The sequence below is a fragment of the Solea solea genome, chromosome 5 (genome assembly GCF_958295425.1).
Source record: "Solea solea chromosome 5, fSolSol10.1, whole genome shotgun sequence".
Taxonomy (NCBI): Eukaryota; Metazoa; Chordata; class Actinopteri; order Pleuronectiformes; family Soleidae; genus Solea; species Solea solea.
Genome location: NC_081138.1, coordinates 26,604,784 through 26,626,805, shown reverse-complemented (window position 1 = coordinate 26,626,805; position 22,022 = coordinate 26,604,784). Strand labels below are relative to the sequence as shown.

General features: G+C 40.0%; 1 protein-coding gene across 6 annotated transcripts; it reads left to right on the top strand.

The window, feature by feature from the left end:
- The first annotated feature begins 1,366 nt into the window (after positions 1-1,366).
- Positions 1,367-20,389, top strand: secisbp2l (SECIS binding protein 2-like). Of its 6 annotated transcripts, XM_058629069.1 has the most exons (20): positions 1,367-1,644; positions 1,822-1,916; positions 5,873-6,081; positions 7,878-8,205; positions 8,313-8,451; positions 9,898-10,121; positions 10,703-10,727; positions 10,917-11,035; positions 11,346-11,456; positions 11,570-11,680; positions 11,839-12,006; positions 12,108-12,249; positions 12,562-12,737; positions 12,875-13,007; positions 13,720-13,882; positions 14,606-14,826; positions 14,966-15,120; positions 15,263-15,319; positions 15,532-15,751; positions 16,394-20,389. In XM_058629069.1, exons 3-20 carry the CDS (start codon positions 5,945-5,947, stop codon positions 17,056-17,058), a joined length of 3,294 nt encoding a protein of 1,097 aa, XP_058485052.1. In that variant the 5' UTR covers positions 1,367-1,644; positions 1,822-1,916; positions 5,873-5,944; the 3' UTR covers positions 17,059-20,389. The 6 variants fall into 6 exon arrangements, with proteins under 6 accessions (XP_058485052.1, XP_058485049.1, XP_058485048.1 ...); XM_058629066.1 differs by lacking the exon at positions 1,822-1,916 and having other exon boundaries at positions 10,920-11,035; XM_058629065.1 differs by lacking the exon at positions 1,822-1,916.
- Positions 20,390-22,022: the final 1,633 nt, after the last annotated feature.

The window sequence follows — 22,022 nt, the reverse complement described above, 5'->3', positions numbered from 1 at the left end:
GACATCTTGTTTGGCTCCACAAATAGAAAAACAATTTGAGATAATTTTTTTTGTCTCTTACGAGACTTTAACAGTTGATGGATTCACAAACGGATAATTAAATCCAGAGGGAGGCAGTAACGCAACATTGAAGATGCCAGCTGCTGTAAAACAAATAGAAGAACTTCTCAAATTTGTACATTTGACAAGAATGAAAGAAAACAATAAAATGTTTTTGTTCTTATTACCAACGTATGCTCATAAATGCTCATCGGCCACCATTTTGGATCATAACTGATAAGCCCTATGCTGATATAACAAAGTAAAACTGAAATGTGAATAGCAAAATTATATACTTCCACTTCTAGAAAAACGATATCAAGAACAACAGAAATCTTTGGACAAGATACTGCTCTCTAATTTTATTACCTGCATCAGACAGTTTTGTTATTAATCAGTAAATAACTTATTCTTGTGAGTTTAGTTCACACATTTCTGTTCCTAGAAACTAAATCGTGTTTTAGTGCAACCTTTTTTATTTCCTTCAAAAGTTTATTTGACTGTTTAGTATTTTCATTATTGGTTTCATGTTATTTAATATTTAATTAAAACATTATTTTTACGGTTGTTAGATAACAGTGTTGTTTATTTAGGTATAAAGCATTTTGTACATCATATCATTTAACATACTGGGGAAAGAAACACTATATATCAGCCATTGGCTGCTCTGATATCTAAATATTGGCAGATAAAGAATACTCATATCGGTTAACTTCTGAAACAATATGTAATGTCGTGCTACACCCCCTGTCACGCCTGCCTCACTGCAGGGGCCACAATGGGCTGTAGCCTCCACTTTAGGAAACACAGTTCCATACAACACTAGTAGTATTGCTTGATTTTCTGTTTTTCTTGATTTATTTTTACTAAGTTGGTTTTATTATTTTTGTTTGTGTGTATTTTTATTTCTTTGAATATTTATCAAAAATCACCAAGTTACGCACTGCAGCTTTAACTTTTAAAATAAAGTCTAATAATATTTAGCTTTTCTGAAGATATTTTATTGTTAAATCAAGTGATTTTTATGAAAAAGTTTCCCCTTCACAATTTTGAAAGTCCATAGTGCCACGCCTGGCTGACTGCAAGGGCCACCAATGGGCTGTGGCCACCACCTTTGGAAACAGTTCCATACAGTACTATTAATGTTGCTTGATTTTCTGTTCTTCATATTTAGATGATGTTATTATTTTTGTTTTTTGTTTGTTTCATTTGTCATGTATATTTTTAATTTCAATGAATATTTAAAAAAGGGGAAAAAAAAGTGTGACTGTGTGCCTCGGCGGCTTCCGTCACAGGTGACTCCCATTTCCACAGTGACAGCAGTTTGCTGGCTCTCAGCAGCAGCAGCAGCAGATACTGAGCTTGACCACAGGCTGCTGCTGCTCTCAGAGCTCAGCTTCACCAGCTGACGCAGTAGCGTCAAGCAACAGTTAGCAGCGCCGTCCAGCAAAGAGCCGTCGCCGACCATTGCTGCTGTCGTTTTTCAATACTATTTAATCCACAATGAAGAAATTAAAGCGGCCCTCCTCCTGACGTTCACACTGTGGCCAGGGAGGCTGTTTTTCCGCGGTGAGGGTGACTGACATGGACGCTTGTGACAATAAGGTAGGTTTCTGTTTTTGGGGTCTTGCTAAAAATGCATTAGCGGGTGGGAAAATGTATCTCAACGATAGTAAAAAGATGCTAAGGCCACATTTTGGATTATTGCTCATGTTTCTGATGCATTTCATTGTATCTACACCTCGTAGTGTAATTTAACGTATGCTTACATTTTCTCTTTAGGTCATTATCCACTTTAAGAGCACGACGCGGTTCGGTAAATGGCAACAAGACTGTTATTCCACTCGGCTTTAAAGCTAACCTCATAACAGCTAACGGTAATCACGGTTTTATTTTCAACGCCAGCGCACAGTACGTGTATTGACATGACTTCCAGTACCTGTGTTTTTTGTCCTTTTGATAAAAATGACTTGAATATGTTTTAATGTCAACGTTTCCATTCGTGAAGCTCAGAAAAACAGCCTTCTTCGCACATTAGCTTTGTTAGCTAGCTGGCTAGCTGTAGCCACACAGCTCAGCTGTCATTACACGGCGGTGGTTGAGGTAATGTGCCCAACTCCTTTTTTGTTCAAATGTTCGGTAACAATTAAGATAGGAAGTCGGCTTGGCATTCTATGTACACTTCTTTCGGTAAGGGATATGTGCATGAGAGAGGGTGATGTCAGGGAAGGCGGAGAGGTTTCATGACCGTCACAAGAGGAATGTCTGGTTCTTCTGCATGTATGAAATTCCTCTGACTGTTTTGCTATGCTGAAAGTTTGGTTGTACTCGGCTCTGCAGTGTCTCGGAGTAACCTCATTGCCACATAGGGGTGGTACTTTGTCACCTATAGCAGTGTTAACCAAACGTTGTATACTGTGACCCCTTTTTAAGGATCACACGACCAAATAGTCAGTTTAAAATGCTTTCTGTCAGAGCAGAAACTGACCGCTCCTACTATAGGCATTTGGTCCTGGAAAGCTCTTGAGCACGAACTTGTAATCATTATGCCTGTTATAAAACACAGGAGAAATCAATTAGTTCCTGTGAGCTGCAGCTGCTTTAATTCACTGATTCCACTTCTTGTTGTACCTGTTGCCCAGCTACAAGTTCTGGTTCCCACAAGGGACTTTTCATTATGTCTAAACACCTCCATTAATGTTGGATGTATTGCATGACTGTAGTATTATATGTATATTATATTATTAATTTAGCTAGATGTGATCATGTGCCTTTATGCATGATCTGGCCCACTGCTGCCATACAGGAGCAGATAGTGTCTGGTGCTGTTGGAAAGCAACTGGTGTAAAAATAAAAAGTTTGGACAAACAGAGGCTTGTGAGATCAGTAGCCCTCAGTTGAACCACTCTGAGTTCTGTCATCCCCAGCGGATCAACATCTGGGTCTGACCTCATTGTCTTTTTCACAATCACAGCTATTCTCACTAACAGAGATGCACAAAGACCCATGGGTGAATCTAGAGATTGATCCTCTGTCCAACTGTCTTCCTTCACAAATCTTAGTTACTAAATAGTCAGTTTAATTTGATGGTGTTTAAAAAAACTAGGATTCCCTAATAGTGTAAAGACTTCTCTGTGGTGGCTTGCAGTGTAATTAGCTTATCCTGCAGTGCTGTCCCTAATTCATCCTCTCAAACTTAATCCTGTAACAACATCCTATCTGCTTTACTGTGCGATTGTGCACTTTCAGATCCTGTACCATGTTCTTAAAGCTGCAGTGTGTAATCTTTAAATATAAATAATGTGCGTTGCATACCAGCCATTGCCAAATGAATGCACACAATGCTGTTAAAGTCTCACAGCTCTATGTGACTCCTGTGTTTTTTAGTATTGCAGTTTTTTTTAATTTTGTGTCAAGTAAGACAGCTGCAACTGGTCGGAAATATAACTAAAACCACTAAGAGGCACCCTCAAAAAGTGGATTCTACTGCTAAAGAGAGGGAGGGACAGAAGTTACACACTGGAGCTTTAGAACCACGCAGTTATGCACAAACTTGGTCATGGAGGCTGCTATTACTCTTAAAGAAATTTGAAAAAGTTTAATTTAAATCTGTAATTTAGTTTTCTGTTCTAAACTGGCAGAGTAGACTGTTCACCACGAGCCGGTTTAGGTAGGATGGGTTCTATAGATTACCTATGGAATGATGAGGGATCCACCCACAGTCAGTAGCAGTGGGTGACAATGGCCATCTGTGTTACATCCACTGGTTGGACTGATTCTGTATTCATGCATCCAAACCACTGTTTCAGACAAGTGAGGGGGTGTCTTTGTACTCTGAACCCTGTCACCTCTCCTTATCCTTTGTAGAATAGTAGATTATTTTATTGGGACCTCTTGGACAGAGCTGTTTTCTTGGGTTAGATAAGTGTCAACAAAATGTCAGATAAAGACATTTCACATGCACTTTCATTCAGATGGAATTTAAATTACATTTAAATATTTAATCTGACAGTGCAGTGTATCTATTTATAATCTATGCCTCAAGTAATGCTCTGTATTTTCTGCAGGACGTATACTGAAAACAATGATGTTTTCCAGTCTAGAATCTGCCCACACTACCAAATGTCTCTGATTTTGACACTGCAATGATTTGAAGTAGCTGGTTGAACTTTATAGTCCAAAGCCTGTCAAGCTGTCTAGTGTTTGAGTTCATAAATCTTTGGTCTCTCTGTGGCCTGTTATGTCATTTCCTACACCACAGCAACCTGTTGTTGGCTTGGTTTGGTCCAGCCATAAAGCCAGACAACCATAAAAGTAGAGTTAAAATAAACACCAATATTCTGCTTTTACCTGTTGCTTTTTGACTGAATTACCAAATTGATTGATTTATATGGCTTTTTGTATCTTGTGGTTTTCCAGATCTCCACATTTCCTTTAATTTAATACAAACAAAAGTGGTAATTATAGATCCCTTTTTCATTGTGTCATAATTAACAGTACATATTGCATTATGAGTAATCTGATGTTATCTTCAATACAAAAGTGGTACTTATTGGGTCTTTCGGTTTTCTACCATGCCTTTTTAAAAAAAAAAAAAAAAAGAAAAAAGAAAAACACAACTTGATTGTCATATAACATCATAACAGATGTTTTGTTTTCACAAAGATTTCACACAGATATATATACTTCCTGTTGTAGTTTCCAGTGTGGTTTCATTTTAATAGTCATATCCTCATGTGGCAGAAACCCCAGGACATCTTGTGGCACAGTTTGAAGATTATATGGTTCATCAAGTGAGGGCTTTCCACTTTCCGACCATATTATTTATCTTTTTTGAACTGGTTAAAAACTAGATTGATTAAAGTCTTTAATTTGATCAAATAGTATCTGCAAACCTGTCAGAGCCCAGTTTTTGACCCGTAGTGCTCTCAAAGGCCATTGTGTGTTGGTACTTTGAGGAAAATGGCCAATATTCCAAACTAAATCTATGACATTGTATGATCAGTTTCCCATATTTAAATACCTTTTACACAAAAGTCTTATTTTGAGTCTGACTTGACATGTTGTGTTCTTTGCTTTGATGTTTTTTGTTTGTGTGTTTTTTATGATCAATGTACTTCCTTCTTAAATGGGAAAAGAGTATGAGGAAATGCAGTGCTCAGCTGTGACATGTACTGCTCTCTCTGCCAGACTTTCAATACTTGATGTATCACTTAAATTTATTGGGCGTTGTTCCTCTCACGCATTTTCAGCTTTCACAGTATTAATAGAGATGACGATGGAAAATGTAGGGCTTATGTAACAAACATACACATAGAAAAAGGTACGGAAGTGCATTGCAAACTAGAAGGAGTATTTGACAGGATTATTCTGTGAATATTAGAATATTTGAAAATCCAACGCTTGAGAGCAGAGTGAAAGTAATGCAGGGTTTACAAGAACTTCTCCATCTGAAAATATAATATTATAGAAAAAAAATACCTCTCGCAACTAGTTAATCGCAACAAGGTAAATTTTCGTGATTGGGATAATAATGAATGGAAAAAAATATCAATACGAATGAAAAGTGGGTAGATTACAAACGGAAGCCTCTGCCGGTTAATGTTTGAGGAGTTTTTATGTCAATTGACAGTTGTGGAATGGATACAGATATTGAGAAGACAAAATGGGTTTGAAGTAACAGAATGTGCTGACTGGTATGAGCAACTTAATGTAAGGGTTTTACAAACGGGTCTCTATTGTTATTCAGTGTTGCTCAAATACACCGTGGAGTCATTAAGTGGCTACTAGTGCTCATGACATGAGTTTTATGACTGGTCATCTCTCTGTCTAGGATGTGAAGCTTTCTGCCGAAGTGGAACCGTTCATCCCACAGAAGAAAGGTCTTGAAGGATCCTTGGTCAGCATGAGTCTCTCTGGAGAGGCGGGTGGTGGAGGAGGCAGCGGGGGTTTAGGAGGAGGTGGTGGAGGAGTGGAAACCACACCCATACCGAGCTACCTCATCACATGCTATCCTTTTGTCCAGGAGAACCAAGCGAACAGGTACTGTTTTTGATTGGGTGGCTGTTGCATCAACCACATTAACCCAGGTTCTGTTGCGGTAATTGTGGTGTGGTGGTTCTCCAATATAATTATGAATTTTGCAGACTCAAAAAAAAATATTGCCACTCCCAGTGGCTTTGTGGGGAAACGATTGCCCTCGTTTTTAACTATATAAGCACAGTGTTCTCACTTCTGGACCTTTTGTATTTTTAGAATAACACTGTGTACTATTTTAATAAGAGAACACTGTGTCCCAAATGTGCTTCTCACAATAGATAAAGATCCTTTTAAAAAGTGTACTTAGAGCCGTTACATTACTCTGTTGTTTAAGAATGCTTAAATATGAATGGGACTCTCCCAACTGTTTACATGGAACCACAATTGATGTTTCCAGTGGCTCTGTCTTTGTCCACAGTGATCTGCTGTATCCTGCACACATCCGTTCCTCTGTTTCCTTCCCTGCTATTTGAATGCAAGGAAATAACCCACTATAGTAAACTGCCTGTGAAAATGTCATCTAGATCCTTATCATCATTTCTGCATACTATGTGACACACCCTAACAAACTGAAGCATCACATTAACCCAGGCACCACCCCCTCTTGCTAGGTACACTTACATAATTTTTTCTCTTTTTTTTTCTTTAAATCTTCCCTATGTTGCATTTTCAAAAAATAGATATTTTTGTCATACTGTTCTTAACTGAGAATGTACTTTTCTGTATGCCAATACAGAGTTACACAATACAGAACAGCTTTGCCACATTATACAGGGACACGGTGTACATTTAAAGCTGTCCTATTGAAATAACATTTGATGGCTAAATCACTGTGAATTAAGACAAGGTTGCCTGCCGTAGATTATATTTGTTACCTTCAGATGCTGCCACTGTCATGAGACAACATCTGATGATTTTCCTTGTCTTGTCATATATGCTTTTGTAATGATTCTTCATCTGAAGTAGGTTTCAACTTCCTGTTTATAAATTACAAAACTTTAACCAAACTTAACTGCTTACTGGAACCAGTACTCTCCACCAATGAGGTTGGACTTACCCAAGCACATTTAGGTTTGTCCCTGAAACCCAATTTAGGTCCTGGTTCAGGCTAAATTGGAGTATGAGTATGCAACTGGCTTTTTTAAATCACTTTAAGTATATTCCTTCCGCCTTTTAGTTAAATAAGAAGAAATTCATTGTTTTCCTTTTGGGAAGTACAGCATTCTACACCTACTTGTGTTTCCTTGGCTGTGGCCATGATGCTTATCATTGATGACACTCGCAGATATCTGTTTGTTTTGTTCTTCCTGACTGTGACAGACAGTTCACGGTGCCAAAAGAGTTTGCCCTGCAGGAAATGCTTGACTACAAGTCTGTTTTTCTGTCATAGAAAAAAATGCTGTCATAGGAAAAAACATTTTTGAGTTTTGTTTGTATTGATTAATTGTTTCATGGCCTGAAAGCTGGATTTTCCTCACCATTGACTTACAGCGAGAGGGTCATTATATTATTGTTTTAATGTTGTGGCAGAAACAATTTGAATTGTACATGGACACATTCTCAATCCCCAAATGCTACAAATGTTGAAAATCTAATTTTGGCATGGATGATTGGGTCTTTAATCCATAAGTGTTTGTTTTGGTGTTTTGTGGTATTTGGCATTAGGTTGCATTACTGCCTTCTTCCTCTTTCTTTGCCTTTCATTTTTCTCCTTTCAAGTAGAGTTGCTCATTGTACTGATATATTTAGTTGAGCCTTTTGTCTTTAATAGTGAAATACCTTTAATTTTTGCTTCACAGGCAACATACCATGTACAATGGAGGGGAGCTGCGCTGGCAGCAGCCAAACACTACACCTGGAGCTCCATACATGGCCTACCCCTTTTTGTCATCCCCCCAGCCTCCTGTATCCAATGAGTATGCTTACTACCAGATTATGCCAGCTCCATGCCCTCCTGTGATGGGCTTCTACCAGCCCTTCCCTGGCACATATGCAAGTCCTGTGCAAGCTGGGGTCATCAACCCAGTCTCCGCAGATGTCGGGGAAAGACCAATGCCTCTGGGGGCGGCATATGGGTTGGCTAATCAAAGAGGGAGAGGCATGATCCGGCCTAATGCTCTCCCAAAGGTATACACGAATATTCTTGATAATGTCTCAAATCTCCTCATCCTCTTTTGAACTATTTAGTGAGAATGCTGTCTTTCTTTCTTTCCTCCTTTCTCTTTCCTCTGCAGCCACAGTTGGGCATGTGTCAGCCTCCAAGGGGTCGCAGGCCTCCAACAAGGAATGTTGCTGTGCAGAAGGAAGTATGCACCTTGGGGCCTGATGGTAGGACCAAGACGGTCATGCTGGTGGATGCAGCACAGCAGACAGGTAACAATAGTCCAGTAGTAATTAAAGATACATTAATTGGCAAAAACTGAATATACTACCACGTTTGTAGAAATGTATAATCACTTTTAAGAAACTGTTTGCTTGTCATAGCCGTTTTATATGTACTTCAAAGAGTCCACCATATTACAGTACCACCGTGTTCCTACAGACAATCCATGCCAGATTGAACACATTTTGAAGCAGAAGCTTGCTACGCAAAAAAGAACAACAACATTTTGTCTTGTATGCAAAATAGTTCCCTGACACACTTGGGAAAGCACCATTTTATATATAGCTTCTTCTGGACCTTTTAAGTGCTCCCATACAGGTTGTACAAAGAGTTTTTGTGTGTATAGGCTAGTTTCACTGTTGTTCTTTAGTCCTTTTATGTTGCTAAAAGGAAGCAGAGGCTCAACACATTCCAGACTTTGTTAAAATTACCTGCTTTGCCAGTCAACAAGAATCTTTTACTGTCAGTGATGAAGTGGGACACACTATCGATAGTGTCTGGTCCTACAGGTTGATGTTGATGCTTGAGCTTAGCATCGTGACAGAAGTGGAATGCAGAGTTTCCAGTTGGAAAGGGTAACGTGCATTTCATGATGTCATCAATGATATTGCTGCTTTCATAAATCCATTCAGTTTTGTGTCACATGGAAAACACGTCTCTAAGTCCTGGTTCAAGTCAGTGCTTCAGTAAGTCTCTTTTTAACACTTACACCTCATTCGGGCCTGACGTTAACATCAGTCCTCAGTGATCTAATCATGGCCAGATTATGCTGAACAGTCCCAATGTAACCTGCATGCATCCTTATCCGAACACACAAACCACTCTTGAAGGTGGTTTCCAGACACATTTGTCCACATTCTTAAGCTGCATGAACTCATTCTGTCCTCAAGACAGAATAGAGACTGCCTCCTCAGCCTTGGATGTCATGTGATCAGTGGTATCTTCACAGCATTATTATTCAGCCCTCATGTTAATTAATTTGCAGCCACTGGCACAATATTATCTATAATACAACATTGATCACAATATGTTTTCCTTCTAATGGTTAAAACTTTTTCAGAGTGAGGAGAGTTTTGATTCACTTGGTCTCATCTCTTCTCTCACTCACACACACACACATACACATGCATACACACTGAAAAACATGCCAATGCTTTGACAGCAGTCATATCTGTATAATCAGTTTGTTAAAAAAATTATTTTGTCCACGCAAATAGTTTTGGCATCATTATGTATTCAAAGAAAAGCTTGGGAAGCCAGATCCGATCATTGGTGGCAACAGGAGACTCATCAAGTATGCAGTTTACTGCCAGGTGTGAATAGTGCTTAAATTAACTTAAAAGAGTGATCTGGTTGTGATTGTATTCCTGAGGTCAGATGTTAATGCCAACTCTTGTGTTTATTTTGTGTTTGGTGTCCTCTCACCTTGTCCTCAGATACCCCAGGTGAGGTGTCGGGGCGATGTGCTGCTGAGCAGGCTAGTCCTCTGCTGTGGAAGAACCGAACAAAGAGAAGACGGGCAGCCCAGGCAGCAGAGGGCTACAACGAGCATGGCGCCAGTGAGGCGGATATAGACAGTGACAGTGGCTACTGCAGCCCCAAACACAACCAGGCAGCTGGGGTAACGCAACGAACAGCAGAGCATACAGCAGCACCCAAGGTATGAGCCATTTGTTTACCCTCATATATCGATAAACAACATTTTCTTCATGCTTGTTCAGTGGCATTTTTACATTAAAAATTAGCATCTGTAGGTGCTGTGATGTGATGTATTTCAGACTGAAACAGAATGGGTTTCTATGATGATGATAAATGAGTATGCTTTGCGTTTAAAGCACAATATAAATATGTGGAGACGTGAGGTTCTTCTCTATTCACTTCCACCCACACTTCTTTCACCTGAATAATGTATGAATGAATAATTTAGACCTATTATTTGCAAATGTAAGTACTATGCACAAAGCTAACAGGCAAATGTGTTTGTACGTGATAGAGAGAGAAGCTAGTTTATCAAATTAGAGTGTAATTTGTCAGAGCACATGAATTTGATCCAGTTACTGAAAGTGTATTTTGCAAGTTGTTGAGTAAAAAAGAGAATTTTTAAGGGTGTCCTAATATTACGTGTTCATGAAGATGATCATCACTATACCAGGCAAAACAATCAGGACAAGATTTGATTTAGTCCTTAATTTATCTTTGCCCTCACAGTGTTGGTAACATATTCTATGTTGTATGTTATAGGGAGTAGAGGCTGGTGTAATGACAGGTACGTTTGACATGTTTTTGAACACATTTTTGCATAGACTGACTATACAAATATATGCAGTCTTTAACTCGCATCTTCCCACCATGCTTTCTTAGCCTTGTTAATTCTACAACCTGTATCTAATATTTTACCAATGAATGGAGGTTTTCTCTTATCTGAGCATTGCTTCTTATGTATTTGTTTATTCAGTAGCCGATACCTGGGTAAGTGTAGCCTCTCAGGCTCCCCCGAAGTCCTGGGGAGACAGGGACGGCCAGTTTCACAGAGCAGACCAGAGGAAGAATCTTGAGCAAAGAAACTTCTCACAGGTGACTAACTCTGGTGATGTGTAAATGTAGTGTCATTTTCTGGCTGGAATTAACAATGACACAAAAGTTATCTTTAAGATAACATGCTGTTACATGCTAGACCTTTAAGTGGACCTTTTTCTGAATAATCTGTTAATTTTAACTGCATACATGTTTCCCGTCTTTTCTGGATGTGTTCCAAAAAAGTGATTGAGAAAAAATTGCACTCTGTATGGTTATCATACTTGCATAAGACTTTTGTTATGTACATGGATGATTATAAGCTTATAGAATAGTGGAATCCTGTCTGACTCTGTGCTCTGCTGTTTAGGATTTTCACAGTGGCTATCCAGGACGTTTGCCACCCAACCAGCCAGAACAAAGACTACAGCCAACAGTGGTCACTGGTACTGACATCACTCCAGAGCCCCTCTATTTTGAGGTAAGAGAAGGTTTCTTGTGAAATAGTCACTGCAGTACTTTTGATATTATAACATTTTATTTTAAGGTAGAGCTTTTTTTGATGGGCTAAAATGTTTTCTACATCTTAATCAGGATGAAGATGAGTTTCCTGATCTTGCTACTGGGAGCACTGTCCAACGCAGCACCAAACCAGAATCTGTGCCCACTCAGACACACACGCAGCCTAAACTGCCCAAAAACCTGGTAAAGGAAAATTATTTCTGAAGGTTCTTGTTGTGTCTGATGCATGTGTATAAGTTTGTACTAAATCAAGCATTTTTATTTTCCAAATAAAATTGATTTGTCACACCAATTGCCACTGCACAACATTGCACTCATCAATGTCTCCAAACACCTCACAGCTGGATAACCTACCAGAAAACTCCCCCATCAACATTGTACAGACACCCATCCCTATTACCACGTCTGTTCCCAAGAGAGCCAAGAGCCAGAGGAAGAAGGCTCTGGCTGCTGCCTTAGCCACTGCACAGGAGTACTCCGAAATCAGCATGGAACAGAAGAAATTACAGGTAAAAAAAGAAAATGTCTGTCTGACATTGAGGTTGTGTTCACAGTGAACCTGTTTGATTGCTGTGACCTTTTTTCTGCCTCTTCTATCTTCACTCGGCAGGAGGCATTTACCAAAGTCGCAGGGAAGAAGAGTAAAACCTCAGTCGAGCTGGACCTTGGAGACATGCTGGCAGCTTTGGAGAAACATCAACAGGCTATGAAGGCCAGGCAACTCAACAATACAAAGCCACTGTCTTTTGCAGGTATGCCCAAACTCTGTCTATCATAAGCTCAGGGTTTATTTTGGCTAATGTTTACGCAAACATTTCTTCTTAATGTCTCAGCAAGTTTTGCCCCTGATCGTAAGCTAGTAGACTAGTAGAGAGACAAAGAAAAGTGCAGGGTAAGGGAGTAATGCAAAATTACAAATGCCAATTGCTGTATAAAACCAAGACCAAACTTAGAAGAGCTATACTTTTGAATCACTGAGTGGACAGGTCCTGACCATTTAATTAACCCTGGACACATACATGTACACATCCTCACACTCATACATCTGTTGTCCTTCTGTCTAGTTGGAACAACTACTCCATTCCACAGCTCCAGCTCGACCAACCTGCCCTCCATGTTGAAGGGTCATCAGAAGCCGTACTCGGCCCCACACAATGCCCTGGATTCCACCGCTCCTCGGGTCAAGAGAGGGAAGGAGAGAGAAATACCCAAAGTCAAAAGGCCAACGGCCCTGAAAAAGGTTGATGACTTTAAGTTGAAAATGATTTTTTTTGGAATGAAAGTGGGAGTATGCTCCTGTTTCACCTGGATAGTTTTTCATAAAAGAAATGGGGGGTAATGAACCATGGGGATATTGTTTTTGTTATGGTTCTGTAGATCATCTTGAAGGAACGTGAAGGAAAGAAAGGGAAGGTGAGTGTGGAACAGGAGCCGACGGGTCAGGAGGAGAATGGGGACGAGTGTCTGCGTTTCACTGAGGATCTTACACAAGAGCCTGCCTCTCAAGAAGGTGAGGGCCATGTGTTTAAATAAAAACATTTAAATCTGTCGTCAGTTGAGTAATTGAGTTAAAATGCACGTTAGAAGAACTATATTCCAAAGGCTGTCACTGATATTGAGTGTTTTATCAGTAGTGTGGTACTTTAATTTTTAGGCTCCAGGATGATTTTTTTAGCCCAGAAGAACACGCTTTGAACAAAGTTTAAAAATACTGCTTCAAAATACGGGTGCATGGTTTTAGACTTGACAGGCAGAAAAACAATGATGTTACCTGCATTTCCTTCATCGTTGATTCTTATCAGCCAAAACAAAGCCATTTGCTTAGTCTCTATTTTACCCCTTGTTAGAATTACTTCAGCTTCCTGTTTACACCTGAATGGTCACATGACATACATTTTCAGCTGGAGCTGTCATTTCTTTATTTTTAGCACTTGTACAAAGTGAAGGCCCTCTCAAAAACTATATTGTCTCTTACACTGGGCATCCTCTACCTGCTGAGCCTCAGATGCTCTGGTCAGGATGGAGGTTTAGCCTTTTCTGCCCACTGCTATTGGTCTTTTAATCAATTTTATAATATGTTTATTGTAATTTATTACAACTGTGTATGTACTGATTTGTACTATTTTATTGACTACTGCTGTAAAGGATATTGCCATTAGGGGACATTACCTTACCTAACCTAATGACATCTAATTATTTCTGGTCTGCTGTTTTCACCACAGAGAATGGTCTGAGTGTTCCCAGTGATGCATCCCTTTCCCCTGCCAGCCAGAACTCTCCATACAGCATCACTCCAGTGTCGCAGGGTTCTCCTGCCAGCTCTGGCATCGGGAGTCCCATGGCTTCAAATGCTGTCACCAAGATCCACAGCCGGCGTTTCAGAGAGTAAGTACACGCCCTCGTCCCACATGGATCAAGAACCAGAATGTGGAAAAGGACAGACCTTTTGTAGGAATCCCTGGTATTGGAATGTCTCAAAAAATGCACAATGTGGAAACAACAAAATGGCCAGTGAAGCAAATATTTGTCCCACTCCCAATTCACACAGCCTTGGCATTGAGAAGCATACTCTGAAAGTTAACGGGTGTTTTTAAAGGCGTCACTGTACAATAAAGAATTGTAGAGTACGGCGAGGATGCCTAGCACACTGTCCCTTCTCAACGAAAATGTGTGCCAGTGGTCACAGACACAGCTTTGTCCTCCTGCGTCCTCTGCTGTAGGCCTTTTGTCCTCGTCCACCCTTCACACAGATTTTGCATTTAAAGCTTCCAAAAAGCCTCTGTAGTCAAACTCCGCCCCTTGGCTCTTACCAGCAGGAGGACACTTGTCCTCGGACTGCTCGACCAAATGTTTCATTAATATTGCAGAGCTAATTGGAGAATAACTGAATTATTTGTTCCATCAGGTGTTCTTGTTTTGACCAGTCAGGAATCAAGAAATTTGACATTTTAAACTAAATCATCTACAGCCTTTTTTGCCAGCAGTTTACATAAATGATTATCTTTGTCATAAGCCTCGTAGTTTTCCAAAATATATTCTGAACATTTGTAACCAGCATGATTTTTCTCCCTGCCCTCCACCCTTTTTTTTTCTCCTTTTCCTCTGCAGATACTGTAACCAAGTGCTGAGTAAGGAGATCGACGAGAGTGTGACTATGCTGCTGCAGGAACTGGTTCGCTTCCAGGAGCGAGTTTACCAGAAAGATCCCACCAAGGCAAAATCCAAACGCCGCCTGGTCATGGGTCTCAGAGAAGTCACCAAACACATGAAGTTGCACAAGATTAAGTGTGTTATTATCTCTCCAAACTGTGAAAAGATCCAGGCCAAAGGTAAATCAATAATAAGAAAATATCAGTTGAAACAAATATTCTGAGGTCTGACAAACTGAGCTGTTATCCTGTTTAGATAAGTATTATTTACTTAATTACTTAAGTAACTCTGAGGTAATAACTGTTTACTGTGTTGCAGGTGGTTTGGATGAAGCTTTGTATAATGTCATTGCCATGGCCAGGGAGCAGGAGATCCCATTTGTGTTTGCTTTGGGCAGAAAAGCTCTTGGACGCTGTGTCAACAAACTAGTGCCTGTCAGTGTTGTAGGCATTTTCAACTACTCTGGAGCAGAGGTAATTCATCCATTCATCCATCCATCCATCCATGATAATCTCTAAACCGCTCATGGGTTTTCTTACTGTCACCCAGCAAGTGTTTAGTGTCTACTTATTTGTTTTTTAAGTAAAATAAGAATAAGTGTTATGTTGTTCTCAGAACCAAAATGGATCTAAGGCCATGCCGCTCTCACTGCGCCCTCTACAGGACCATGTGGTAATTACTTCAGATGGTCTGAGGCGCTTTCTAAACTATAATTTGAACTCAACCTGGTTTTTAAGGTTCAAGTTTGAACTTAACCGCCAAGTACGAATTTCAGATCAAAGTTTGGTGCAGATTTATCAGATTAATTTCTTTTTCTTTTCTGTTGTAAGAGCTAGATATCATTTGCTTCACAGCAATTTGAATAAATCCTTGTTCCTCTTCAGGGTCTCTTCAACCGTTTAGTGTCACTGACAGAGGAGGCAAGGAAAGCCTACAAAGACATGGTGTCTGCTCTGGAGCAGGAACAGGCAGAGGAGGCGCTGAAAAATGACAAGAAGGTCCCACACCACATGGGACATTCCCGTAACCACTCTGCTGCTTCTGCCATCTCCTTCTGCTCCATCTTTTCTGAACCGATATCAGAAGTCAATGAAAATGAGCATGGTAAGCTTCCCTACTTCTTTCTTTCACTTTTCATTTTAATGTTATTTCTTTTTGTTTGTAAATCATATGAGGTATTTAAATACAATGGTTTTCAACAGAGGTCAGGGTTTTCTGTAATTACTGTTTATCTAAATTTGTTGACTGATAACAAAGTAAAGAAGAAAAAATTATCTGCTACTCAAATTATTTTTCATTCATTCAAATACTTCATTCATTTTAATCCTGAGCTGCATATATATAATTGACTCAGTTATTCGTTGCAAAATGAAGTTAGTTTGAATGGTCTATGGGAAAAATGTTCGACTTACCTCTTGGTTTACAATGTCTCAATCACTAGTTTCAGGTCTTCAAAAGAACACAATGTTAGTTTTGTAAATAAGAGGAAACTATAAGATGTAGGATGACACATATGAGTGGACACCAGTGTGATTGACAGCAAGGTACAAGCCTTTAGAAACGGTTTCCACTTGAGCTTGATTTGATTTTTTTAAGCAACTATAGCTGTCCAAGTAAATGTGTATGACAAATGTCTCTCTGAAATGTGCAATTTCTGTGTAATTACACTGAACTACAGGACTTGAATTCATGTATTTTGCTATGTTTCACCACTGACCATAACCTTACTGTTTTTAATTCCTCTAGAAACCAACTGGAGGAACATGGTGGAGACTTCTGATGCTCTGGAGCCTGTTGAGCTAGAGCAGAGTCGCCCTGCACCTTCCACAGCTGCACAGAAAGACACTGAAGCACCACCAGCCATAACCACCACAGCTCCCCCCACCCCCACCACCACCACCACCACAAACCCCATCACTGCTGTTCAGTCTGGATCCACTGCTCTCCAATCCAGAGCTGGACCTTCGACACAGGGCAGTGGAGAAAAAGACGAGGTCCGTGCTGACGACCGGCTGGAGCTGGCCTCACAGCAGAGCACAGAAACGGGCTCGTTGGATGGAAGCTGCAGGGGTCCACTTAACAGCTCCATCACCTCCACCACCTCCACACTTGTGCCCGGGATGTTGGAAGAGGCAGAGGAGGAGGACGAAGAGGAAGAGGACTACACTCCTGAACCCATTTCTCTGGAGGTGCCCACCCTCAGCAGCCGCATTGAATCGTGGGTGTCAAAGACCCTGGAAAACCTGCAACTGGGGAAGAGCCAGGAAAGTACAGAAGATGAGGACGAAGAGGAGGAGGAAGAAGAAGAGGATGAAGAGGAGAGAGGGCAGAGTGAGGACGAGGAGGAGCTTGAGTCTGCTGGCATCACAGAGGGCGAAGAGCAAGTGGAGGTGAAGAAGGTCATTGGCTGAAATCACTTCAACTCCTCCCTCTTTTCTTTTTGTGTTTTTTTTACATGTACTCATTCGCTCACTTCTCTGGCTCTCACTCATCCGTCTTCACAGCAGCCAGCAGCTTTTCTTAATCGTCTTTAACCCCTGACACTACACATAATCTCAGGTATCCAACCAACTGACCAACACTCACACACCAACCATAAACGCATCGTAAAGTAACCGACCAACCCACAAACACACAGACCAACCAACAAGTCGCGCATATTTTGATTGGACAGGCGCTTCCTCGACCGCATAACCTGCTACACTTGAAATCATGGGAATGTTTACGATTTCCCTCCTCGGAAAACTGAACTCTTGTTAGAGTGGGGGGAATTTTCTAGGAGCAAGCGATGAGCAGTGATGATGAGAGATGATGTTAAACTGCTGTGTAAAGGAAAGTCCACTCCCATCTTTACGTCATAGGGATTAGCTGATACTTTATTAGCCAGGGATGTCCCGATACAGATCTCTCGTCACATTTTTTTAAACCTGATCAGAGGTGAGCAGACCCCTCCATCATTTACTTCAGCTGCTGGGCTTTTCACAATTTCCAGCTGTCACCAGCTTACTTCCAGCTTAAACAAAGCCTCATCTAGAACCAGTTCATGTCCAACCTTTATCTTAACCTAACCACAACTCAAATCTTAGCTCTAAACCTAACCAGTTCCTCAGAAATTAGGTTCTTCCTCAGTAGGACCAGGTTTTGGTCCCTATGACCAGGTTCTGGTCCTGACAAGGTCAGTGTTTATGCCAGAAAAGATCACAGAAGTAAAAAGCACACACACTCTTTCATACACACCGTATTATCGCACTTAGGGCCACTGACTCGTACAGAACATTAACATCAACGCTCGAGAAGTGATATTATATTATCACTTGTGTCCCTGGTTTCACTCGCAGAGAGCTGGTGTACAACGCACCTCTGTTCTCTAGGCAAAAGACAGTTGCAAATCAGGACTCCACAACGGCAAAAAAGCTGAGCGGGACATCCCTAATATTCAGTATTGGTATCAGTCTGACACTGATCAAAACTGAGATCAGAAAAAAAAGAAACTTGAAGTCCTTTATGGTCTTAAATACCTAAAATCATGTCTGCCACACTGCAGTGATCATGTGAGCTGCGTGGACTTATTTTAAAAGACAAAAGAAGAAAAACTAAAAATCACGTGTAAAATATATATATATATATAATATTATTATTATTATTATTATTATTATCATTATTATCATTATTATTTTTTATTTTTTTATTATTATTTTTTAAAAGGACTGTCAGACTGATACCAGTTTCGAGTCATCCCTGTGTCTCCATTCAGAGCCCTGCAAGGTTTACAGATTTGCAAGTATTTGTGTATGCGTGTGTGTGTGTGTGCACTGGCACATGTAGTTTGCATTAATTTTGCTGTGTTCTTTAGCTTTATTTTCCTCTGCTTTAATTTGTGTGTGTGTGTGGCATTTTTCCCACCTCGTTGAGGGAAGCAGAGACGTGCATTTCTTTATGACTTACTGCTCAGTTGGTATTTAGGTTTCCTCACAGAAAATGACTACAGTGTCAGGGGTTCTTCTGATTCTTCTCTCTCCACCAAAACCACTCTCACCCATCAGTCTTCAGTGTTTAATTTTCTTCTTCTTTTTTTTTTTAAATGTTCAAATTTCTTTTTGTTCCTTCATGTATTCAGACGATTGAAACTTCTAAGGAGCAAAACAAGCTTTGTGTATATAACCCTCGTCTCTGTGGTTCTACTACAGTGTGTAATGGTGTGTGTGTGTGTCATTGATTTGCTTGTGTGTGAAACTGTTTGGGGTTTGATTCCTCTGACGAGACTTGTCCTCAGTTTCCCCCACATGCTCTCTGTGCTTCATATAAAAAAGTGCTCCTGTTCTCTCTGGTGGTGTTTGTTTGGGCTCTTGAGCTTTTTCTTTTTTTTCTCTTTTTATCAGATTCATCACTAACACTGAGGATCTGTTGTGAGTCTGTTTGTCCAGAAAAATATGTAAAGGTTTTTGGTAGATGTACAGTTAGTAGTACTGGAGTATGTTGCAGCATTGTGAAACAACTGGGAAACTAAACCTCTTGCAAAATGTTATTTTTTAGCAGTATTGACTCCCATTTCCTTATCTTTAAAAAAAAAAGGCAGTTCTAACTGCAGTACATAACTTTTAAATGTAAACAAAACATCACTTTGAAGCATTAGTCAACTCAAAGTATCAGATATCAGTTTGCTAAGGAAACACCAGAAGATCAAAAACCTAAATTTTCTATCAGTCATCAAGTCGGTCATCAGTGTGTTGGGATAAGTGCTTCTCGTCTCCACCTGCCTCTGCGCTGCGACTGTATACTCACAAGCGCTCCCTCAGTCGGTTGTGATAGTGTTTGCTTGACAGAGCCTTTTTTCCCAGATGAAGGATGGAAGGCAGCATTCAATTATGTTACATTGTTTCTGTTCACAGAGACCAAACATAGGCAGAATAACAACAGCAGCAACAAAGGTTACGTACTGCAGTTTTAAATCAAATTAAATTTAAAAGTGCCTGACTTGGCAAAAACATCAGAGAGGGTTTGGTTGGAACTGAAAAGAATCTGCTGTCGAGCTCTAAACCTGAGAAGCTCACTCTCTCCTCAGGGCACAGTCCCACAGTTTTTTTTTTTGTTTTTCTTCAAATCTTCCTGCACAAATTAATTAATGACAAACCCTTGTAAATACATGTGTACAAAAAGAGATTTTGCATTGTATTAAAATAAAAAAAAAATAAAAAATACAATCATCCTTTTCTTAAAGCCATTTGATAGTTTTGACATTTAAACCGTTGGAATCCAGTTTGATAATGGTGTTTGATAGTGATTGATAGTGAAGGTTCCAGCCGGTCTACGACGGCGCCGTGGTGTATTAACGCGGTGTACTGAGTGTCATACCCGGCGACCCTGAAAGTATTTCCGGTGTGATGGACGGTACGCTGCGTGGAGGCTTTTTTTTGTTTTGACTTCCATCAAAGTGTTTTTCGAAGTATGTTCATTGACATCAAGTGTTTTGGTTTTTTTGCACTATGTAAATATAGTACTGGTAAAAGGTCTTGTTACTAATGTGAACAACAAAAACAAAACAAACAAAAAAGAAACGGTTCAATGAAGTACTTTTTTTTTTTCAGCGTGTTCCTTGTCTTTGTATGGATATTTAAGGCCGTCTCCTTCAGACTGTGCATCACTAGCAATGTTGTTAGAAGCTCTTTCTCATAATCCTGTTATCACTCTTTAATCTGTATGAGCAGAGGATTAACATCATTAAAATGTTGTTTAAGTAAATGATTTGGGAGAGTGTCTCATCCTTTGTCCACTCTTGTGTACACAAGTTAGTATTTCATGGACGAAATGATGCGTTTACTTACCTTCATATTGATCAACATAACAATGGTTCTCAAACTGCTACGTGAGCTTCCTCTGATGGTGCTTGGAGGTTAATCAGAAATACTGGGTTTGTGATCAGAGTGAGCTGAGGAATTTTGAGTGCGAAGAAAATTATAATTAGTTAAAAAATGTGATGTAGACATTAAATAATATGCAGTGCAGAAAAATCCCAGTGGATCGCTAGTTTGTCTACGTGCCACGTCCAACGACACTTAAATCAACTTTCCCCCTCGTTCTATTGCTCGGTTTGAGCTCGCCGTCACCATGTCTACGTGACTGGACGCAGTCACTTGCTGACATGTGATTGACTGATTAGATATTTGCTTTAACAAGCTGTGGCTCACTCAGCTCATTAGGATCCAGCTCAGTCTTTGCTCTCTGCAACAGGCTTCTCCTCCTCTCGTAAGATAACGCAGTGTGGTTCATTAAATCCACAAAATAATATTAATTCAATTCAATATAGGACCAGATAGTAAGGCAGAAGTCTTTGCAATATTAAAGAGAAGAGAAACACAACAGTTCACACAATGAGCAAACACTAGGCATCTGTGGAGGGAAGAAATCTCTGAGAGAACCAGACTCAAAGATGTGCAGCCATCTGCCTCGACTGGTTGGGGTGAAAGGAAAAATGGGGACAGGAGAGAAAGGACAAGAGGGAAATGAGAGAGAGACCAGAAGCAGATATATAAGTTGATATTACAAAACAATTGTAAAATAAAGGACAGTATCAGAATCAAAAGAAGAAAGATTTAAAGGAAACTCCAATAAAAGGCAAGTAATTAGTGAAAAAATGTATAAAATCAACAATAATAATAATAACCCCTAAAAAATCAAAATACATTAAAATTAGGTGTACCTAATAAAATGGCGGTTATTTGTGGTCCCACGTTGCAATTCCACTGAATGGCCACAGGGAGGTGACAAAGCTCATTGTTTCATGCACCCTGGCTTCATCTCATCTTTTCACAGTCACATACAGATCATCTTTTTAATGGAGCACTTTTGTGAAAAAATAAATGCCAGTTCAAGTCCAAAAATGACCTCTTTACTATTGTCGTTTCTTGTACATATGTGGAAACGTGAACAATTGTATTTATTTTATTTTAATCAGGAATAAGTGCAGGATGTAAAACCATGTTGCTGTCGGGAGGAAATGCAAAAATGTTCCATTTAGGTCTCCTTCCGCTTGTGTTCTTCTTACAGGTGATTTGAATATGACATGCAAACAGGTTTACTGTCGACTGAATAAATCTGATCTAATCTCATTTAATACAAATAGTAATAATGACTAATTTAACATTTTTTTCAAGGGGGGGAATGAGCAAATCTGGTGTTGGAAGAGAAGAGAGAAATGGAGCACTCATGAAGTGTACTGGCTCTACTTCAGTGTATTAAAAGTGTGTGTGTGTGTGTGTGTGTGCAGCATGAGTCACCCTGCCTGCCTGTGATTGGATGTTAGTCTGTGGGTGGGGGGGGTGGTTGGGTGAGGGGGCTGTGTGTCAATCTCTGCTCCACTCCATTCACACATTGAGCC